At 38.8% G+C, this 24,584-nt stretch overlaps 1 protein-coding gene across 1 annotated transcript in view; it reads right to left on the bottom strand.

The window, feature by feature from the left end:
- LOC139312883 (vomeronasal type-2 receptor 116-like) overlaps positions 1-24,372 on the bottom strand; it is a 40,382-nt gene extending 16,010 nt beyond the window's left edge. The window contains exons 1-4 of the mRNA XM_070938063.1: positions 24,331-24,372; positions 22,507-22,725; positions 21,954-21,970; positions 4,746-5,037 (exon numbers count right to left, since the gene is read on the bottom strand). Of these exons, the coding sequence (XP_070794164.1) occupies positions 4,746-5,037; positions 21,954-21,970; positions 22,507-22,725; positions 24,331-24,372 (570 nt within the window). The remainder of the gene's footprint in view (positions 1-4,745; positions 5,038-21,953; positions 21,971-22,506; positions 22,726-24,330) is intronic.
- Positions 24,373-24,584: the final 212 nt, after the last annotated feature.

Here is a 24,584-nt window from a genome sequence, read left to right as displayed (position 1 = left end):
GAAATCATGGTGCACTTATAATGATTCTAGGATAGATCAGCCAGTGACGAGGATTAGTTCAATTCCATTCATTATGAAATTCCACGAGTAATGTGGCTTTCAGTTTGAGATTTCTGCCTGTTTTCTCCCCTACTTTATAATGGAACCCACAGAAGATCGATAGACCTGTTATCCAGGAATGTTGCTATTTGTTTATCTGTACATGATCCCTGCCTTAACCTCTCTGTTTTGTGCTTCAAATCTGTTCATTCAGACTTATTTGATCATTCCTACTCTATCAAAGAGGCACAGATAGATGAATCTCCTCTTTCTCTGGCAGGTCTATTTCCTCAGAGGTTGATAGTCTAGATGGATGAAGCATGCATTAAGTAATAAGAATTAAAGCTTGGACTGAAAACCCCACTTCCTCAGGAAAAGATTAGAATTTGGGTTTCACAATCAGATATTACAGGAGGAGTTGAAAACAAGTTGGAGATTCATAAATTCTGCCCTAAAACTATCCTGCATGGAACTGCTGAGGATTAGGAAAGGCGACTTCTTTGGCCAGGGCAATTTAGATCCATCAACTGAAAAGTTCTGCTGAAAACAGAACTCAATCATATCAAAAATGATCACAATAAACAAAATAGATTTAATGAATGTCTTCTTTGATCCTGGAAGATCTATTTTTGAAGTCTGCTCTACCTGTGTGATTTGAAAATGTCCCTTCTGGACAAGGGTCACACTGGTAGCAGCAAACTGGCTTGCCCTCTGGAACTCTTCTCCTCTCTCCTGCATGGCACCTCTTCATGCCACATCTGGCAAAAGGGATGGTCTGAAAGTGAAATATTTGAAATTACTTAAGCAATGAACTTGCTGCATTCATTCTTTCCCTCATTCCTATTTCCTTTTTTTATTCCTACTTCTATTTTCAGATTCTCTTCTTAAGAAATAGATTGCCACCATCTATCAAAAACCAGGAACAGCTGCTGGGGGACTCAGGCCATTGGCACTCCCAACCTACCATCAGATGTTGGAGATTGGAACTGGGATCTCAGCCTGTAGAGGAAGGCTTGTGACTGAACTACAGCATTTCTAAAAAAAAGAACCATGAGGATACACTGAGCATCAATGGTCCATGGAAATCACTGTTGCTTGCTGTAATTGCATCCTGCATTTCAAGCAGACATTGTTCCCAAGGCTAACCCTTTGTGGAATGACACAAATCAGGCATCAAACGTGTTACATGCAAAGCTGATTTTACACCAAATGACTGCCAAGATTTCTGACTCAATTGATTATTTTTCCAGTTAGAAAGATGTTGTACATCTCAAGAAGAGAATGAATCTTTCCTTGAATTTACAACATTTCCTTGCAGCTCACCTTTGTGCCCCAGATGATTTCATCAGATTTAATGGTGAAATCTTGTCCTGGGGGAGCCTCGGGATTTACTTGCCCAACCTTCTTGGGGAGAAAAGATTGATTGGGGAGGAAAACCCAGTTAAGAAGATCATAACGAGCAGATCCCAGTCCATCTTCTGAGAAGGAGACTTCGTCTCCAGCACTGTTGTTGAACTGCACATTCCTCAAATAGGGAAGAATCTGAAAGAAAGGAGACCTTCAGAAATAGGAGTATTGGGGCTAGAGCTATGGTTATGGCTTCTATCAGAACATGGTGACCATCTTGAGAAGATGAGTTCATGTCTGAAAAGCTAGAGGAGTTCTCTTGGTGGAGAACTGAGGAATCTGCAGTAACACCAAATATTTAACTCTGAAACTACAAATGGTTTTCCTTTGGTCCTTTGTATCATGGTTTCTTCAAATCAAGCTTTATCAGAATAAGTACACTGAAAGATTTTAGTGCCACATCCCAAAATTAATCATAATTAATTAATTAATTAAATTTATTTATTTATTAATTAATCAATTAATTAATTAAATTTATTTATTTGTCAGTCATATATAAGATAACAGGTAAAAGTATAAACATAATTTGGATACTTGAAAAAATTAAATAAAAAGAAATATTAGGACAGGGACATTAAGCTTTTTGGTATGCTTATGAACGTCACTTACAGACGTCTTGGGAATGGGGTGAGGTCAACAGTAGAAAATCTAAGGTTAAAGTTTGGGGGTTTGAGGAAGTAACCACAGAGTCAGGTATTGCATTCCAGGCATTGAGCACTCTGTTGCTGAAGTCGTATTTTCTGCAATCGAGTTTGGAGCGGTTTACCTTGAGTTTGTATCTATTGTATTCTCATGTATTATTGTGGTTGAAGCTGAAGTACTCATTGACAGGTAGGACATTGTAGCAGATAATTTTGTATACTACATTTAGATCAGACTGAAGGTGGTGTAGTTCTAAATTGTCTAATCCCAAGATTTCGAGCCTGCTGGCATAAGGTATTCTGTTGTGAGCAGAGGAGTGGAGTACTCTTCTCGTGAAATATCTCTGGACTCGCTCAATTGTATTAATGTCTAAAATACAGTGCGGAGTCCAGGCAGATGAGCTGTATTGAAGAACTGGTCTAGCAAAGGTTTTGTATGTTCTACTTTGCAGTATAATATTACCAGAAATGAAGCTTTGCAAGATTAGATTAACAACTCTTAATTAACTCTTAACTCTCTGCTTTTTTGGCAATGTTGTTACAGTGAGCTCTGGCACTTAGATCATTTGAGATGAGTACTCCAAGATCTTTGACAGAGTGAGTGTCGTCTATGAGGTCGTAGATGGTTTTCCTCCTGTAATACTTGATTACATGTAGTTTTAAATATTTACTTTGTCCTGGGGTCTTGTAACCAATAAATTCACTTTAGCAACAATTAAATAATTTGCATGAGAACAAAGTACAATTCCTCTGATTTTCTCTGTCTGAGAATTGAACAGAGCAAGAACAATATCTGATGAAATGGGAATCAAGGAAAAGGCAAGGCTTGCCCTGGTTTTGCTCTTCACTGTTCAGAGAAGTTCAATGTCTATCCATTAATGCAGAAAAGTCTGATGTGTTTGAGACAAACAACCCATTAAGACTATTTTGAGTCCTGCTTTATGTGCTCAGGTGAACCAAGATTTGCTGCATTCACACTACAACCTGAGCAGTGCAATAAATGTAAAACTGGAAAAATTGGGTGGGGTCAAACAGGATGTTAACTGATAGAAATATAAACCAAGGTTAAAAGGAATTGAGTGTCTTTTTACAAGTTGGATTTGGGTTCCATGCTGAGGGTAACAGAGGTTGTTATGCAACTGTCTCAAGTAGGACTTCTACTGACTTCTGGAAGCTTCTTTCTCAAGCACAGCCAGATTGTTCTTTTGGTCTCAGCTGACATCTACTCCCTGTCATGGTTACCTCCTGAAACTCTGGCAACCATTGAAGCCTTTCAGGACTTTATGAAGGTCTTTCTTCTATGGATCTTATGGACAGCTCATTTGGTTTACTTCTCTTCTCCCCCTCTCCAAACTCTTCCAACAAAACATTGTTCTTATTTCATATCTTTCTAATAATTGCTTTTAATATGTTTTCCTTTCTAAGGAAGCCACAGAAATTACCTGCCATGACTGGACTTTGGAGATCCTCTTTCCAAGCCTCATCATGGTCGGTCGGGCTCTGGGTCCATACATTGCATGTAAAGCATGTGCCACAGCATAAATGGCATTGTAGATATTGTAACTTTCAGCTGTCATGCTTGTTTCAAAAATGTAATTGGGGAGATTCTGCAGATTCTCCTTTCCTGTACATTGGTTTTGCCCCATTGGAGGGATCTTGTCTGGTTGGTGAATCTTGCAGCGAAAGACCTTTTCCCACCATAGAGGGAGAAATGCATCCCCTTGTGGGTTCAAGGGGTCTAAAGACAGAACAAAATGTTTGAATTCTGAGACATCCCCAGTGTGGTCCCTGAAATGCAAGACTCCATGGAAAGGCTTTAGAAATAGCAAGGTGTCTTCAGATTCCTTCGCACTAAGTGTCCAATGGGAGGTTAAGATCCAAACATTCTGAAATGTTTTCTTCTTGAATTTTTTACGGACAAACAACATTGTCTGTACACTGACACTACATTTGGGGTCTCCAAAGAGAATAATCACTTCAGTTTTTGACCAAGTCTGGAATTTGAGAAGTAATTTTTTCCATATAATCTCAAAATCATGTGATTTCAGCCTTTCAGTGAAGGCCAGGCAGATCTCCTTCTCCTGGAGCATAGGTGTCAGAGTTGAGATGAAATGTTCTCCCCTGTCATCTTCAGGGGCCAGAAGTCCAACCCAGTTCCACTGGAAATATAGGAGCAGCTGGACTAAACCTACATACTGAGGAGATTCCTTGGCATTAATCTGGAAGAAGGAAGGATAAACTCTTCTCTCTCCCTGAGAGAACTCAAAGCCAACACCAAGCTGAAAAACAGTGAGATTCATCTTTCAAAGACAAAGTAAAGTCTTAGGGCAACTTTAGGAGTCACCATTGTGTGGCTTTTGCTCCACCAGTCAGGCTGAGTGACCCTCAGTGGCAAGCTTCATCTCCTTCCCTTCTTAGGGAGAGCCACCTCTTACACATCTTGACTGATTGTGATATGTCAGAAGACAAGAGAAGAAACCAACAACCTGATACAGGAAATAAATTTCACTAAAATGATGGCTACTCTTTAATGAAGAATAAATGAAGAGCCACAGGCTCATGATGTTCCTCCCCCAAACTACTTTTAATTTCCTCTTGGTTTATGTGTGTGTTTTCATCTTTGTCTTATCCATATTGTATCCAAGGGAGCTCTCTTACCTGTGGGACCTTGAAGATGCTGAAGATGGAGGCCATAACCCTTGAGAGTTTGGAGTTGAGACCACCAATGACGGACAACAGAGTGTCCTGCAGGTCACATTTGTACCCTGGAACCACTTGGCCTCGTGAGGAGAGGATGGAGAGGCTGTTTAAAGAAATAACTATCACAGTCTGGAAATGGCCATGGATGTGGAAGCCAAGGGAGATGTTGGGGAGCAGAAGAAAATCCTTATTGACCTCGGAGACAGCAAACATCAATGTAAGGAACTGTTGGTAGTAACTGGAGATGCGTCTGTAGTGAGCAAAACATTGGCAAACATTACAGGAAAGCTTGTGCATGGCTGTAGAACTTGCTTTACTGTTTGGAGGGACTTTTGAGGGCAGAAACTCCCAAATTTCATTGGGTTGGGTTTTCTTCAGAGGATTTTCCTTGGCTAAACTTGGATGACTTTGTGAGAAAGGAAACAAGTCTTTCCGTAGATATCTAGACTGTTTTATACTCTCTATCATCCCAGCCATATTCACTTTGCTGCGGTGGCTGTAATCCTTTCCAACTGCTTCACTTTCAATGTAATTATTTAAGGTCTCTCTTGGAGCAGCTTCTTCAGGTGCGGTAAGGATTGCTGAGCACAGGACTACAGTGGGGGTCACCTCATAGATTTACTGAAGGTCACTATTCATCAGCAATGCTGATTCCAAAAGTGAGAGGGATCTTTGTAACTCCTGAACACTTGAAGCGTGCTAAGCTTTTATTTGTATTTTCTATCAGAAATTACTGGTGAGATTAATATTATAATTTGACTTCTTCACTAGTCCAGCAAAGCTTCCCTCTTCATTTTTGTTTTTTGTCATCTATCTGATGAAGAGATTGAGAATTCCAGCCTATTTGAAGAGCTTCCTAATTTATCGAGAAAAGCACAAAATATGCACTACACCAGAACAGTTCAAAACACTAGAAGTATTTTTTGAAAAAAGTCCCTGAATGTAAAGCAAAGAAACAATTTATCTCCACGTTTCCCCTTCAGCTGAAACTTACCCCTTTTTAAAAACAAGCTTCACTGTATTAAACTCTAGGACAGGAGACTTGTTAATGCTTCCCAAGGGCAAATTCCCACGAATAACGAGATCACCAGGCCTGTAGTAGCTTCCATCTAATTCGATATAATCCCTGAACACACACATGGCTTGCAGCCTCTTTGCTGTAGTTGGAGCCAGGAGCCAGAAAAGCATCAGCATCAGAAGTAGCATGACTCCTGCCTGGTCATTCTTATCACCTTCCCTCCTAGAAAAGAAATCAAGGTTTATGGACTTTGGAGGCCTATAGTAGCTTCCATTTAATTCGATATAATCCCTGAACACACACATGGTTTGCAGCCTCTTTGCGGTAGTTGGAGCCAGGAGCCAGAAGAGCATCAGCATCAGAAGTAGCATAACTCCTGCCCAGTCTTTCTACACACACATATGGTTTGCAGCCTTTTCAGAGAAGTTGGAGATAGGAGCTGGAAGGGCATCAGCAGTAGCATGCCCCATTTTTCTTGTCTTCTTCCCTCAAAGAACAGAAAAGAAACTTTGTGCAGAAACTCATTTGAAGGTTGCTCCTGAAATCTCACTGGAACATTAGTACAGCAGACACCACCTGTGGCACCTGGATGGCACCAGGATAAATTTATAGCAACAATGCTTCCTCTTACCTGTGTTTGGGCCATGAGCATAGAGGAAACAAAGGCATTCAAGTCTCCTGAAACCCAAAAATTAGCTCTTTGCAAGGCAGCCTAAGGTGACATCTTCTGCCTTCATCTGAAGAACTCAGAGAGATTTTTTTTAAAGCAGGGTTTATTTTGTAAGATTTTGTATTGAGAAATCCACAGGGGACACACTATGAATTACTGTACTTCTGATAATTGCAAGGAAAAGCAATTGTTCTACCTATGGAGCAATAGCTTCTCATTCACCAGAATGGAAAAACATGTTTATGTGTCTTGTAATGCACAGAGTAAATGGAGTCATGCTGAAGTTGTGAATTTGACAAAACAATAAAAGAAAAATTAAATCTTACTAAACATAAAATCAATCTGATTACCCAGACAGAAATTGCACAGAAAATCAAATTAGCAAAACAGAAACATTTTGAGCATGCAAACAAAATGGAGCGCTGGTTAGCGTATAAACTGAAAAAAGAAAAAGAAAGGAGAACAATATTTCAATTGCAGGACGAAACAGGACAAATATACCAAAGCAATCTAGACAAAAAACGTATAGTCAAAGATTTTTTTCAAAGTCTCTACAAGAAAGAAGAGATTCGGGATGAAGACATTAAGGAATACTTATGTAAAACAAACATCACAAAATTAGAGGAGTCCCATAGAGAAGCATTAAATAGACCAATTACGATGTCTGAGCTGATGGAAGCAGGGAAAAAGCAAAAAAATAACAAGGTTCCAGGCCCGGACGGAATACCAACGGAGTTTTATAAAAACTGTCAAAATGCAATGGATGAACTGTTACTCCAAGTCCTCAATGATGCATTATTAGAAGCAGAAATTCCCAAATCCTGGACTGAAACCATTATTACACTCATCCCCAAAGAAGACACGGACCCCACACAAGTTAAAAATTATAGGCCGATCTCATTGCTCAATGTAGATTATAAACTCTTCATGTTGGTTATAACACAAAGACTGAAAACAATTATTTATAAATACATACATACAGATCAGAACGGTTTTGTCCCAAGAAGACAGATCAAAAACAACATAAGAACAATTATCAACGTCCTGGAATATTACGAGAAAAGAGTTGATAAACAAGTAGCCTTAATCTTTTTAGACGCACAAAAGGCATTTGACAATCTAAATTGGAATTTCCTCATATTGCAACTAGAAACCATGGACTTTGGTGTCAAATTTTTACATATGATTAGAAAAGTATACTCCCTCCAAACGGCCAAAATTATGATTAATGGAGATATGACTGAAAATCTGGATATACAAAAGGGTGTGAGACAGGGTTGCCCTTTATCCCCACTACTGTTCATAATTTCATTGGAAATATTACTAAATGAAGTCAGGAAAGATGCCGAAATAAAAGGTTTGAGAACACGGAAAGAAGAGTACAAATTGCAAGCCTTCGCTGACGATGTGGTATTTATAATGGAGCAACCGGAAATAACAGGAACCAAACTTTTAGCGAAGATAGAGGAATATGGAAGAGTCGCAGGGCTTAAAATTAACAAACAAAAAACTAAAGCATTAACAAAGAATTTGACAAAGGTACAGGAGACAAAACTAGAAGAGAAATTAGGAATACAAATTGTAAAGAGAATAAAGTATCTAGGAATCTGGCTTACTACTAAAGCAATAACAATTAGAGAAGACAATTATAACAAATTAATGAAACAAATTAGAAAAGATCTGGAAACGTGGAACAAATTACAACTGTCATTTCTAGGGAAAATTGCATCCATAAAAATGAATATACTGCCTAGATTACTCTACCTTTTTCAAGTAACCCCAATCTGGCCAGGAAAGAACTTTTTTAAGGACCTTAATAAAATAATAACAAAATTTATTTGGAATGGGAAAAGGGCCAGAATCAAAATAAAGTGTATGCAAGATACTCGGGAAAAAGGAGGTTTAGGCCTACCGGACTGGGAGTTATATTACAAAGCAGCATCGCTAAACTGGATAAGGGACTGGATAGACCTCAAGAATAAAAGAATGCTATCACTAGAGGGCTTTGAATTACAACGCGGATGGCACGCCTTTTTGTGGGAGGGAAAGGACAAGCATCATGGATATTTCCAGCAACATATTATCAGAGAATCATTGTACAAATCATGGCAAGAGATTAGAAAACACTATAACAAGATTCCACGATGGCTATCGACAATGGAAGCACTAATATATCCCAATGCCATGGATATAGAGAAAATGAGGACTTATAAAGAACTACTGAACAGTGAAGGAGAATTACAAACAAGACAAGAATTACAAAATCAGGGTATAGACATTGATTGGTGGCCATACATGCAAATAGAATCAAGATACAAAACTGATCGGGCACAATTCGGATTCCAAAATGAACCAAATGAATTGGATAAAATATTACAAAGTACAGATGAGAAAATGATTACCAAAATTTATAAGTACCTACTAAAATACAAATTAGAAGAGGAGGTTGTCAAAGAGAATATGATAACAGGGGCCAAAAATATAGGATATACTATTGAATTGGATAAGTGGGAAAATTTGTGGAAGATAAATTATAAGATGACATTGTCTATACCCTATAAGGAAAACCTTTACAAAATGTTCTACCGATGGCACCTCCCACCGGCGCGCCTAGCCAAGATGTTCCCAAATACATCTCCAATGTGCTGGAAATGTAAATCACAGAAAGGGACATATTATCATCTCTGGTGGTCATGCCGAAGGGCAAAACAATATTGGCAACAAATTAAAACAATGATTGAAGAAATCACGAAACAAAAACTGGAAATGAGGCCGGAAATCTTTTTATTGGGAATAATCACAGCACAATATACTAAAGAAATAAAATATCTGATCATCCATATCCTCACAGCAGCACGTATACTCTTTGCCCAACATTGGAAATCTGAACAGTTACCCACAGAAGACAAAATAATAGCCAAAATTACAGAATGTGCAGAATTGGATAAGCTCACAAAAGAAATACAAGAGAAAGACGATACTTACATTAATATTTTAATGTAATGAGGTAAAAAGAAAAATTATGCAGGGGAGGGAGGGGTTCAAGTTTTTACATAAGTGTCATATTAAGGGTTTTTTTGTGTTTTTTTTTATCTTTCTTTACTAGTTATGAGTATATTATAGGGAAGTCTGGGGGGAGGGGAGGGTTAGGGAGGGATAGGAAGGTTGGGAAGTTTGGGGGGGGGCTGGTGGTGGTGGGGGAAAGGGGTGAAAATGTAATTGTAAAACTTTTGCAATAAAAAAAAAAGAGAAAGACGATACTGATTACTATTTAGTATGGCAAAGATGGTACAGCTGGCTGGAGGCAAAAATAGGAATATAAAGATAATTTTCGACTATTCAACAGAAATGCATAGAAGTAAACAAGGAGTCAATTATATATATACATATATAACCATGTAAACATGTGACTGTAGATATAGATACTAATAGAAATATGAAAATAACCCACCGTTGTAGTAACTTCTAAGAGTCAGTCATTGGACTGAATTGATGTTTGTTCGTTTTGTATGTTGTTTCAATGTATTTATGTTGGTTTTTTTTATTATTATTATTAATAAAAATAAAAAAAGAAAGAAAGAAAGAAACTGACCCCCTGGAAACAAGATGGAGTTTGTCCTGGGCCATAGTTGGTCAGCTAGTGTGAGAGTCACGGGGTTTGGTGGCAGACAACTATTAGTTGTCCCCTTGTAACTGTGAGCAGTCATGCCAATGCTTGGATGGAGTAACCATTTTTTTTAATAACCACATGGCAGTGGATGAAATCAGAAACTGGGATAACAAAGAATGGGTATATAATGTTAGGTGAGTCTCTCCTTCACCTGAAGGTGGTTCCATTCAGTGTTGGTTGCAGGAGTGAGACTGAGCCAAATCCATTGACTTTCAGGATCCATCTGGAAAGCCTTTTCAGTTTGAGGTCAGGTATCATTTGTATGCTGATAACATTCAGTTGTACAACCACCTATTGACCAAGCGGTGCTATGAAGGTTTTGCCCTCGTGCATGAAGGTTGAATGGGAAGGGAGAGTCTCAGTTTGAATCCTAGCAAAAACAGGCAGCTGTGCATGATTGGTTCTCCCAGAAGTGGAATTTTTCATCTTTGGTTCATCATGACATTGAACTGTAATGCTTAGGACTCTTCTTCACTCTAGGATCTTCCTGGACTAATAGTTTCTGCTCAAGGAGCAGAATGATACCTATCTCAAGAAAGAAGTGTGCCTGCTTGGAGAATAAGTCTCCGCTTAGTGGGGGCCAAAAGCAGGTATACTAAGCAGGTATATACAGAAGTATGAAGGCTATTGCTTAACGCATTGTAAGCTGCCCTGAGTCTCCGGAGAAGGGCAGCATATAAATCGAACCAATAAATAAATAACAAATAAATCACAGTGCAGATCATGGCTAAATTCTGGAGGGAGTTCCTGCAGTCCATTGGGTCATCCCAAGGCCTTAGCTTGGTCTTTCATCTGAGCACCAATGGGAGGGTAGAGAGACTGAACGCCATGGTAGAACAATACCTGAGGTGTTACGTGAACTACCAGCAGTCCAATTAGGCAGACCTCTTGCCATTCACTGAGGTCAGGTACAATAATGCTATTCACAGTAGCACGGAACTAACCCCTTTCAAGGTAGTAAGTGGTATAGGCTTCGTCCCAATGCCAGAATACCCAAGAGATCCCCTTTCTTCAATCAGCCTGACGGATTGGCTGTCAAGGTTCCGACCAATGCCTAATAAGAGCAGGAGCCTCAAGCAAAGTTTCAAGAAAAATCCAGGTGTTTATTAGGTGCATCATGTCAGCACGGACCAAGTGAAGCCAATTTCACTCAATTTATGTCTTGCCTCTGACCCTGTTTCCCCCTCCCCCCAAGGTGTGTCATCAGTCACAGTCCCCAACGAATCAATTTTGCAGGTCATAGAAGTCACTCCCTCTGGTCATTACTGGTTTCTATGGCGATGGCCTTGACTTTGGCCAACTAGGTCTTTGTAAATGTTCTGTCAGGTGCAAAACATTTGGATCAGACATGAACTTCCAACTAGACTGATTAATTTCTCATCATACAAGCAGTAACTTTCTCAATTAATGTTTAGCACTATCTTGGTATTACATAAGGGTTAATGGAATTCATGAGGGATTGGACTTAGTTTATTTGTGGCTATGTAGAGACTTTAGGCTGATTCCTCTTTTAACTCCATGCCCAGGTTCTGCCACTCCTCCAACAGGTTAAGTTTGTTAAACAGAACGAAATTGAGCAGTGGAGAGTCAACTTGCATGAGAGCAACAGAGGTGATGGAGGCAAGAGGGGTGGAAGAGTGGAGGCAGAAAGTCAGGAGTTCTTGGGAACAAAGCTACAGTTGAGAGATACCCAGCATGAATTCATCCTTGAAAGATGGGTGTGTTCACCCATCTATGAAGGATTACTTGGTTTGGCTAATACTCAAGAAACAATTCCTGGGTCCTACCATACTGGACAATTTTAGTGGAACTTTGATAAATCCTGATTTCTGTGAAAATTCAGGCCTTTAATGGGATGGAAATGGCATGAGTTGCACTTTTAGATGAACTTTGGAAGGAGCAGGATGAGGCCAGTGCATCCATTCTGGCTCAATATGACCTCTTGGTGGTCTATAATGTCATCAACCATCAAACACAGCTGCATGGCATAATTACAGAAGTGCTCACTATTTTCTAAGTGACCATAATTAAATGGGATCAGTGGTGGCTGCTTTGAAAATCATGTTGGAAGTGTTTGCCAAGTGAAACTGTTGCAAGAATTATGATTCCATTTTTTTTTATTGAAAAGTTTTATGAAAAATACAAACATTTTCACCCCCCACCCTTCCCCCCTCAACCCCACCCTCCCCTTCCCACCCTCCCTTCCCCTCCCTCCCTCCACCCCCCTCCCTAGACTTCCCAGAACGAGCACAGGGTATAGCATTCACAAACCAAGAACTAAAATGTGCTAACAAATTATTACATTTCATATTCTCCCTAGGTCCTTAACTCCTTATAACTCAGAAAAAACAAACATAAACTACTTAATATTATTTCATTCATAAGCTATATAAATCTTCTTATTCGGATACTTCTTCTGTATGTAATCAATCCATTTTCTCCATTCCGATATATATCTCTCATTTGAATGGTCTTTAAGGTATGATGAAATTTTTGCCATTTCCGCCAAATGCACAACTTTTAATGTCCATTCCTCAATAGTAGGTGGATCTTCCTTCTTCCAGTACTGTGCCACCATAACCTGGCAGCCGTTATTAAGTTCAAAACTAGCTTAGTCTCTATTACAGTACAATTCGTAACTATTCCCAACAGAAAAAGCTGTGGTGTAAATTTAATTTTTTTTCTTCAAAATATTTTGAATAATCCACCATATTTTTATCCAAAAAGCCTTAATCTTTTTACATGTCCACCATATATGAAAATATGTAGCATCTTCACACTCACATCGCCAACACTTGGGTTGTAAATTTGGATACATACAAGCTAGTTTTTTTGGGTCTAAATGCCATCTATAAAACATTTTGTAAAAATTCTCCCTTAAATTTTGTGCTTGTGTAAATCTTACATTTCTAACCCATATCTTTTCCCATGTTTCCATCATTATTGGTTCACCTACATTTTGTGCCCATTTTATCATACAATCCTTGACTAAGTCTGTTTCTGAATCTATTTCCAGTAATGCATTGTACAACCTTTTTATGTGCATTTGACCTTCATCTCTTATTTGCTTTATCAAATTCTCATCCTGCTGCAAAATACCAATTTTTTGATCTTCTCTCCATCTGGCCAGCAGCTGTCCATATTGAAACCAAGTCTTAATAATCCCTTCTTCTTTTAGTTGTTCCATGGATTTTAACTGTAGTCTGACTCCTTCCTTATAAAGGAGTTCCTTATATGTAATCTTACCTTGCTTTTGCTCTAAATTTATGTTCTCTATCGCGTGTCTGGGTACTGTCCATATTGGTAACCTATCATTTAGTTTATATTTATACTTTTTCCAGACACGCAATAGAGCATTTCTTAATATATGACTTTTAAAAGTCTTATCTACTTTCTTATCATACACTAAGTAAGCATGCCAGCCATAAACCAAACCATATCCTTCAATATTCAATATCTTTTCCTCCGTTAAGTTTATCCAATCTGTGATTGCTGAGAGGGCAGCAGCTTCATAATACAATCTTAAATTGGGCATCTTAAGACCACCTCTTTCTCTAGTATCTTGCAATATCTTTTGTTTGACTCGTGGTTTCTTCCCTGCCCACACAAATTTATTTATGCCCTTCTGCCATTCCTTCAAGTTCTCATCTTTTTTAAGTATAGGTATCATTTGAAAAAGAAATAGAAATTTTGGTAAAATATTCATTTTTACAGCGGCTATCCTTCCCAGCAAAGACAGTTGTAGTTTTTTCCAGTTGTCCAACTCTTTCTGTATTTTGTGCCATAATGGTTCATAGTTATACTGATATAATTTCGTATTTGCAGTCATAATATAGACCCCCAGATATTTAACCTTCTTAACTACTTCAAATCCTGTTAACCTTTCTATCTCTTCTTTTTGGCTCCTAACCATATTTTTAGCTATTATTTTTGTTTTAGCTGCATTTATTTTAAAACCAGATACTTATCCATATAAGCAGGTTATATCCATTAAGGCTGTAATCGATTGTACCGGTTGGGTTAAGGTAACAACCAGGTCATCCGCAAATGCTCGTACCTTGTATTCATGCTGTCTAATTTTAATTCCCTTAATTGTATTCATCTCGCGTATCTTGTTTAATAAAATTTCCAGCGTCAAAATAAACAATAACGGGGACAAAGGACAGCCTTGCCTTGTTCCTTTTTCTATGTTAAAAGCATCTGTTAAACCACCATTAACTATTATTTGCGCTGTTTGTTTTTGATATATTGTCTTAATAGATTGTACAAATTGTTCTCCAAATTGCATCCTTTCTATTAGTTTTAGTAAAAATTGCCAATTCAATCTATCAAAGACTTTCTCAGCATCCAAGAACACAAGCACTGCGGGGACCTGGTTGTTCCTTCCCAAATACTCTAATAAGTTAACAATTTGCCTTACATTACCCTTCATTTGTCTACCATTTATAAAACCAGTTTGATCATGGTGAATCATTTGCTGCATGACTGTCATTAATCTATTTGCCAAAATTTTAGCAAATATCTTATAGTCTGTATTTAATAATGAAATTGGCCTATAATTTTTGGGATCTGTATAGTCACGCCCTTCTTTTGGGATCAACGAGATAAATGCTGTCTTCCAAGTTGGAGGTACCTCTCCTCCCTGTTGTATATTGTTAAATAATTTTTTCAACGGTTCTATCATTTCCTCCTGTAGGGTTTTATAGTAAATAGCCGCCAAACCGTCCGTCCCAGGAGCTTTACCCACTTTCAACTGCTTAATTGCTAATGCAATTTCCTCAGAAGTTATCAATTGATTTAAACTATCCCTCTGCTCATTTGAAATTGTATAAATATTCTCTTTCTGCAAATATCTATCTATATCTATATCTTTAATTTTATCACCAGTATACAGCCTCAAATAAAACTCTAAAAAAGATTGTTTAATCAATTGTTGCTCATAAACCTCTTTACCCTTATATTTTATTCTCTCTATTGTCCTTGATTTTTGCTTTTTCCTTAACAAATATGCTAACCACCTGCCTGGTTTATTGGTATTGTAAAAAGTATTATGTTTTGCATATCTTAAATTAGTTGCCACTTGATCTGCTATTAACATATTAAATTGACCTTTCAATAAATTGATTGTCTCTTTGATTTTCTTATCTGTTGGATTAGCTACTAAAGCCCGTTCCTGTTTACTAATCTCATCTTCTAATTCTTTTCTTTTTGTCCCCTGTTTCTTTCTATATTTATTATTCAAATATATCAAAATTCCTCGCATATATGCCTTACTTACTTTGCATATTCATAACAAAAAATTCTTTCATAAATTTTTTACACTCTTTTACATTTTCTTCATACCTAAACAAATTATCATTTAACCTCCAGGACATCCTAGGCCCTTTTTCATACTCCAATTCCAGCCAAACTGGACTCTGGTCTGTCAATGTTCTTGAGCAAATCTTCGTATTTTTCACCCTAGATAAAAGATCGTTAGTAATTAATATAAAATCAATCCTTGAAAAGGATTGATGTCTATCTGAAAAAAAAGTAAAATCTTTTTCTTCCAGGTTTCTTTCACGCCAGATATCTCTCAACTCCCAGTCATCCATCATTTCCCAAAACGCTTTGGGCAATTTTGCTCTTGTTAACACATTTTGTTTAGGTCCCTTCTTGTCTTTTTTAATGTCCAAACACCATTCCAGTCGCCTAACAGGATACAAGTTTTATATGCCCACTGTGTCAATTTTGAGTGTAGTAAATTATAAAAGTTTTCTTGTTGTTGATTCGGGGCATAAACTCGGATTACAAGTATTTTTTCTCCTTTTACTAAAAGTTCTATCGCTAAAAATCTTCCTTGATCGTCTGCTTCAATTAATTTAGCAACTAAGTCTCTTTTCAAATATATAACTATACCATTTTTCTTTTCTGGTGCTGCTGCTACGTAAGATGTACCAAGTCTTGCATTAATCAAATATTTTTGATCTTGTATTCTTATATGAGTCTCTTGTAAGCAAATTACTTCATTCTTAAATTGCTTAAGATAGTGAAATATTTTTCTTCTTTTCTGTGGAGAATTCAAGCCATTAACGTTCCAAATCAAAAATCTAGTTCCCATTTCTGGGCCTTTGGAGCCTCTGAAGCAAGTCCTGATGCTCTGATCTCATTTGAGTTTTAGGTCTTGCTCCCCCCACTGCTCCTGTTTTAGTAGTATCTTGGATCATTTCTTGAGTTGCCATCTGGGATTGTTGCTGTCTTAATTCTTCCTTGAGTCTAGCTGTCACCGATTTGGTCTGTCTTTGATCTTTTGGTAACTGCGAGAAATCAATCAGCGCCAACTCTTGAGTAGCCATTTGGATTTGTAATATTTCTTCTTGATCAGTCAAAGCTCCCCCCTGAACTACTGTCAAGAGCTCTTCTGTCTCAGCTTCCATTACTTCTTTCTTTCTTTTGCCTTCTGGTGATTTAGTTAATTTGGGTGTGCCAGCCTTTAATACATTAGTATGAAAATCTCTTGCTTTCCAAATTGTATTAAGCCGATATCTCTCTCCTAAATCACCACTAGTCCAGTTGGCACCTCCCATCTGTACTGTATCTGACGTTTTCTCAGTTCATCCACCAGAAAGGCATACTCCCTTCTAGCTCTCAAGATCTTAGGGGGGATTTCTTTCATTGTCATTACTTCCTGGCCTTCCACCCGAAGCTTGTTTTTAAAAGTAGCCTGTAAAATTTTGTTACGTACTCTCCTTGTAGTAAAATATATTATATATTATATATATTATTATAAAATCCTTCACCCCTCTGAATCTTAAAGCAAATTCCATGTCTCTGTATTGTATCATTGTTACATCGTCTTCAGCCCTTTGAATTCTGTTTTGAACTTCTCCTATTTTACTATCCAAAATTTCAGAAGATTGTTTAATTTCCTCAACTCTGTCATCCACCATCTCAATATTACCTGCCAGACACTTAAATGCCATTAATATATCATCCCCAATCCCCTGATTGTGAATTGCAATCTCATCTGACACAGCCTGTATCTTTTCATTAGTTTCCTTAATTTTTTCATTAGTTTCCTTAATTTTTTCATCAATCACATCAACAATTTTATTTTGGGTGACTTGGAGAGCTTGTTGCAGCATCTCCAACGTTAAGGTCTGTGGATCCGCTGGATGTGCAGGAACTTGTAATCTAGGAATATGAGCTGGGGAGCTACCAGCACTCCCAGTTCCTTTAGTAGGAACAGTTTTTACAGACTTTGTGGCCATTTCCAGTTTAAAATTAGTCTTTATATTTAATCAGAGTCAAAAAGAAGAGTTCCTCAAAAGATTTCCCAATATTAATTAATGTTTAAAATCCTCCTTCTGTCAGCACAAAAGCTTTTTTTTTTTCCAGGCAAAGGGCTGCCAGCAAAACGAAACTTTTCCTGTAACTTTCCGTTTCCCCCGCCCTTTCAAGCTTCAATCGCCATATTGTTGCAAAGTACTAAGTGATTACTTCCGAAGGAGGCTCTAGGCATTGGAGTTAGGTAAAAAATACTTGCAGTCTGATTTCTCCTTGCTGGTTCCGCCTGCTGTTAGTTCAAGATGTTAATTCCCTCATTTCCATTCAGCAAGATTGGTCGCGGCTTCTAATTCCGCTAATTAGCGGAGACGTCCCTGGTCTGGAGCGGCTTGACAGGCTTTTAGGGAGTGCACACCCTTCGTGCCCCAGGAGTTTTCCTAGGGCTTTCGGGGGGGCTCTACCTCCACCTGCCTGCTCTTCTCTCTCCCCTTTGCCCGGGGAGAGAATTTCAAGCCTCCAGACAGCGTTTGTCAGCTGTTCTGGGGCTTTAACGGAGCCAGGAAGCGAACGCTCTCAAAAGAACGTCTTTCGAGGCTCGCGGAGCCAAGCGGAAGCCCATGATACCATTTTTTGTATGCTTTACAAACATTGAAATGTTGTCAATGTGATAAGTTGCAAAGTTACTTTTTCATCATCATTGCTCAACAAGAACCAATTGTAATGTTTTTGTGACTATTATGACTGCTTAATCCTTCAGGCCCCCTCCATCCAAAACCCACTGTGGAATGAAATGCAGGACAGAAAACCAATAATCAAATCTCATTGGAAAACAAACCACTGCCACTATCTAAACCTGAGCTATGAACATTCTCTACTGTTTCATGCTGCAATGTTCTTGCATTAGGGCTACTTTTGAAGACTCCTTGAAAACTGCAGCTGGTCCAAAATGAAGCCCACAATATTGGACCCTTCTAGATTCACCCATTTCAGACTTCTGTTGCATAAGTTGCAGTGGCCCCAAGTTTCCTCCAAGGCACCATTCAAGATGCCGGTTATCACTTTTAACTAACTGCATGTCACAGGATTGGGTGATTGACAGATGCCTCCTGATTTACATTAAGAAGCTGAGATGACTCTCATGCTCTGGATGGCATTGCTAGTAACAGATACCCATTAAGAAAATTATGTTGTGATCCTGAGTCAAATTATTCCTCTGCAGACTCTCTGTCCACAAAGATCTCATAGACCACCTTCGTTCACAAAGGATGTCCAAGAGACGAAATATCATGAGAGATTATTAATATACTGCATACTTATGACATACTTTGCTCATCCATCTCAGGAAAATTCTGCCTGACATTGACAAGGAAGTTTATCAGATCTGGATGTGTGAGAGATTTAAACTCCACCATTTCAAAAATCATTGAATAGTGGTAGGTAATTCTATAATGCCTCAGATATCTAAGGAAACAACCATATTTGCTTAAAAACACGAATACTGAACGCATCCCTTTAAAATATTAACTAAAAATGAACTAAATTAAAAGGAATAAAATGAAAAATTCTCTCCTTGTAATAATAAACACATCTTTATGAACAAGCTTCCCATCAAATCAGGGCTCTGGACATCACTGAGGACACTTTGAAAACATGATAAACAAAGACTGGAGGATTGTTGCTGACCACAGGTAAATTGTAATGTAAGGTCCTGCCTCGCCAGTCTTCTCAAGAAAGCAGAACTCTTGAAACAATCATCATTTGAAAGGGAACTTTTATTGAAAGACTGATAGCAAAGGAGATAGAGGCAGGAACTAAAGTTTCCCACTCAAAGCGTTAGGCTAAACTGCTACAAGCAAAGCCCCTCCCAATGTCCAGTTCAACATTGAGCTGATCCCAAAGTGCGAAGACGTTTTGAGAACCTCAGGTAGAGATGGTGATAACTGTAAATTCCCAGATGCTTCAATTTCACTTTCTCTAGTGGTGAGATAAAGCAGATGGCTCAAAGCACATTCCTTTCCCCCTCCCTATTTCCCACAAGGTACAGCAAAGCAAAGTAAATGAAACCCTGCACAAAGAATCTCACACAAGCCTCCCCCCTCCCGCCAGAATGGTAGTGTCCCAATAGAGATCTATGAGACCTGACATGTAACCAGTTGTAGAAGTTGATAAGGAATTCTTTAATGGACAAGTTCCTCCTTCTTGTCAACTTTTTTTTTTTTAAAAAAAAAATCAGATTCTAAATATGTCTGAAAAACAAATATAAATGAGGCCAATCTTTGCATTACTTAGAAATTCTTGTTTCTTACTATATTTTCTCTACAATTCAGATCCGGCCTCAGTAGAATAATGTAGCATTTGGGGAAAAAGATACAAGCCAAGAGAGCAGCTCCAGAGGCCAAAATGGAGAAGATCTCCACGGCCACCATGGACTTCCCTTTGGTGCTCAGGTAGGTGGGGAGGAAAGTGATCCAAACACTGCAAAAGACCAACATGCTAAAAGTAATGAACTTGGCTTCATTAAAACTATCAGGCAATTTCCTAGCTAGAAATGCCACTGTGAAACTGATGAGGGCCAAAAAAGCTAGGTAGGCAAGCACAGTGTAAAACATTAAAGCTGAGCCTTCCTTACATTCCAAGATGATCTCTCCAAACAAGGAGTGAAAGTCACAGCTGGGAAACGGAGGCGAGGTTATCAGCCAGGTGGCACAAAGAAGGGCTTGGATCAGGGGACAGGCTAGAACAATGGAGTTGGTCAGTGGTTTTCCTAAGAGTTTCCTTGTCTTGTTCCCTGGTTTGGTAGCCATGAAGGCAAGAACTACCATGACAGTTTTTGCCAAAAGGGAGGAAACTGCCAGGGAAAAGAGAATGGCAAAGGCAGATTGTTGGAAGAGACAAGTGTTCTTCCCTGGTTGACCAATGAAGAGGAAGGAGCAGAGGAAGCAGAGCAGGAGGGAGACCAGGAGGATGTAGGTGAGATCTCGGTTATTGGCCTTGACGATTGGTGTGTCATGATGTTTATAGAAAATCACCAGGACTGCAGAAGTGATCATAGAGAGGAAAAGAGCAAGAAAAACTAAATTGTATCCCAGGGTGTCTTGATAGGCAAGGAAGTGGATCTTCTTGGCAATGCATTGGTCCTTGTCCTTGTTGGGATATTGGTTTTCTGGGCAGGGTTCACAGTGAGCTGCATCTGAAATCGAGAGTCTTTGTCTAAAGATTTGTTGAGCAACTACCACACAAATTATTCCTCCCACAAAGATGGTTGCCTTTCTCCTGTTGACCTACCCACAAAGAGAGTGAGGAAAGTACCCTTGTGCTATTTATGGGGCATCAAAAAAAGCAAATTGTCCTTCATTTACGATGATCCTGGGGATAGATTAGCCAGAGACAAGGATTTGTATAGTTCCAGCTATCCCTTCACTGTGCACTTTCATGAGTAATATGGCTTTCAGTTTGAGATTGCTGCCTAATTTTTCTCCCATTTTATAATGGAACCCACAGAATACAGACAGATCTGTTATCCAGGAATTCTGGTGTTTTGCTGGGGTGTACATTATCCCTTATCCTGATAGTCTTAATCTCTCTGCTTTGTAGGTCAAATCTGTTCATTCAGTCTTTTTTGTCTCCTTTCTGCTCTATCAAAGAGACATAAATAGATGGATCTCCTCTTTCTCTGGCAGGTCTATTTCCTTAGAGTTTGATACAGATGCCAGAAGAAGCTCACACTAAATGATCAAATAAAAGCTTGGACCACATGCCCCACTTCCTCAGGAAAAGACTGAAAGTTGGTTTCCCAATTGAATGGGAAAGTAGAAGTAGAAATGGATGTTGGGGTATTCATAATTTGTGCCCTCAAACTATCCTTGCTGAGGGTCGGGAAAGGTGGCCTCTGTGGCCAGGGCAGTTTAAGTGTTTAAACTGAAAGGTTCTATTGAGTGCATATCAATCTTATAAAAAATGATAATAACAAAAAAATTGAAGTAATGAATATCTTCCTTCATCCTGGAAGATTGACATTTGTTATCTGCTCTTTATCAAGATTGAACCACTTTTCAAACATTTGAGCCTTATCACTATTCAATTTGCCAAAGAACTGGGAGGGAAGGGTGAGAAATAATGCAGACACTCCAGAGACAGACAGTGAGAGCCAAGAACCTATCAAGGCCAATGCTGAAGGTGTCCAACAAAGAAGTGAACTGTTCTCAAAACAAAAGGACGATTCATAATTGGATAAAGTGAACAGCCAGGGGTAGGAAGAAGGACAAGCTATTGTTTAACCATGTAAGCCTTGGCTGGGGAAAAACCAGAGCTGGTTTTGATTCTTCAGTACCAAAATGGTGTATCCAATAAAGTTTTGCTTTGGGGATTACAAAGTTCCTGACAGTGCCTACTTTTGTTGGGTTCACTAGTTCGACCATTGACACTCTACCTGTCTGATTAGAAATGGTCCCTTCTGGACAAGGGTCACATTGGTAGCAGCAAACCTGTTCGCCCTCTGGAACTCTTTTCCTCTCTCCTGCCTGGCATCTCTTCATGCCACACCTTGCAAAGGGCAACTTCTAAAACACAAAAGAAAAATACTTGAGATGACTTAAGCAATCAACCTGCTGCATTCATTCTTTTTTCCATTCCTATTCCCCTTCATTATTCCTACTTCTATGTTCAGATTCTCTTCCAAAGAAAAACTTTTCTATTGCAATATGGAAAAGCTCCTGTGGGATTCAGGCCAGTGGCACTTCTGCAACACCCATGGATTTTGGAGATTGGAACTGGGATCTCAGGATTGTGACTGAACCATAGCATTTCTAAAAGAAAGAACCATGAGGATACAACTGAGTGGAAATGATCCATGGAAATCACTGTTGCTTTCTGTAATTGCATCCTGCGTTTCAAGCAGATGTTGCTCCCAAGCCTAACCCTTTATGGAATGACACAAACCAGACCTCAAAGGTGTTACCTGCATAGCAGATTTATCACCACATGACTGCCACGATTTCTGACTCAATTGATTATTTTTCAAGTTAGAAAGATGTTCTAACATATCAGGAAGAGAATAAATCTATCTCTCAACTTACAACATTTCCTTTCAGCTCACCTTTGTGGCCCAGATGATTCCATCAGAGTTAATGGTGAAATCTTGGCCTGGGGGAGCCTCAGAATTTACTTGCCCAACTTTTATGGGGATAAAAGATCGATTGGGGAAGAGAACCCAGTTGAGAAGATCATAACGAGCAGATCCCAGTCCATCTTCTGAGAAGGAGACCTCATCTCCAGCACTGTTGTTGAAGTGGACATTCCTCAAATAGGGAAGAATCTGAAATAAAAGAGACCTTTAGAAATAGGAGTATGTGGGCTAGAGCTACAAATGAGACATTCTGGTTTCTATCACAACATGATTGCCACCTTGAGAAGATGGGTTTATGTTTAAGAAGCTAGTTCCATCTCTTGGTGGTGATCTGAGGAATCAAGTGTTTTGAACTCTGAAACTAAGTTTTCCCTTTATCATTGGGTATGGTTTCCAATTAGTATTTCACTGAAACACAAGAATTTTAGTTCCACAGTCTAAATTTAATTTTAGGATTTTCCTTTTGTGATACTTGGCTACATGCCCTTTCAAATAGTTCCTTTGGCCCAAGGCCTTCTTAACTGATAAATGAATGTTTATTCATTTAAATAAATGAACCCACTTTTTCCAGCAAGCCGGGCTGGCTTAGGAAGAAATTTTTTAAAATTTTTAAATGTTTAATTGGTTTGTGGTTTTTTAAATTTTGGGCCAAATTTATATAGATTTTAATTGTTTTTAATATTTGTATTTCATGTTTTTAATTCTGGCTGTGCACCGCCCTGAGTCCTCAGGGAGAAGGGCGGTATATAAATTGAAAATAATAATAATAAAAAAATGTTTGAAATGAATAAATCATTTCTCTCAGAACCATGGAAAATTCCACTGATTTTCTCTGGCTCATTCTCAAAAGCAGCAGAAGGCAGGAACCGGTTTTGATCTATTGGGCCACGTGGAAGGAAGCATCTGATATGGTTGGTCACTTCACTATCCAGAGAGGTCCAACATTTTAGCCTTTGATGCAGAAAACTCAAATGAATTTCAACCAGGAACCCATTAGGACCACTTTGAATCTTGCTCTGTGCTGTGGTTGTCATAGAAACAGAATCACAGTATTGGAAGGGGCATTGGAGGTCTTCTAGTCCAACCCCCTGATCAAGCAACAGACCCTCTACAGTTTCAGACAAGTGACTATCCTGTCACTTCTTCAATGGCTCCAGCAATGGGGCTCCCACGACTTCTAAAGTAAACCCTTCCTTAAGAAATTTCTCCTTAGTTCTAGGTTGCTTCTCTCCTTGGATAGTTTTCATCCATTCTTAGTGAGAAGCTGTTTTCACACAGAAAGCTGAGTAGCACAACAAAGGGTAAACTAAAAAAAGGGGCAGGGTCTCAGATGAATTGGTATGTGTGGAATTGGGATCGTAGAAACACCCAGGAGCATAGAAGAGTTCAGAGGCAGATGCATAAATAAATGTCTTAAACGTATTTTTTCATATGATAAATCATATTAACTATGTACAACAGAGATCAAGTCTCATGAGGAACAAACACAAGAAGTGAGAGATGGAGAGAGCGAGGTGGAAAAGATGGAGGGGTTTTATACTCAGGTTAAGCCCCTCCTTTCCACATAGGGGTGGAGACACTCTCTGCCTCCACTGGCATCTATATGACACATGTGCCAATGGCTTGCAAATACAACAAATAGTAGCACAACAAATGGTAAACTAAAAAAGGGGGCAGGGTCTCAGATGAATTGGTATGGGAGAACGCAGACATTGAATCAGTAACTGAAGAAATTCGTATGGGGAGCTTCCGATCTAAGTGTCTGTGGACTGAGTCAAAAGCCACAGAAATTACCTGCCATGACTGGACATCTGAGATCCTCTTTCCAAGCCTCATCATGGTCAGTCCAACTCTGGATCCATGCATTGCATGCAAAGCATGTGCCAGAGCATAAACAGCATTGTAGATATTGTAACTTTCTCCTGTCATTCTTTTTTCAAAAGTGTAATTGGGCAGATTCTGCAGATTCTCCTTTTCTGTACATTGTTTTTCCCCCTTTGGAGGGATCTTTCCTGATTTATGGATCTTGCAGCCAAAGACCACTTCCC

The sequence above is a fragment of the Pituophis catenifer genome, unplaced genomic scaffold, assembly GCF_029215685.1.
Source record: "Pituophis catenifer annectens isolate HBS135680 unplaced genomic scaffold, rPitCat1.0.hap2 SCAF_1, whole genome shotgun sequence".
Taxonomy (NCBI): domain Eukaryota; kingdom Metazoa; phylum Chordata; class Lepidosauria; order Squamata; family Colubridae; genus Pituophis; species Pituophis catenifer.
This window is presented reverse-complemented; position numbering and strand designations above follow the sequence as displayed.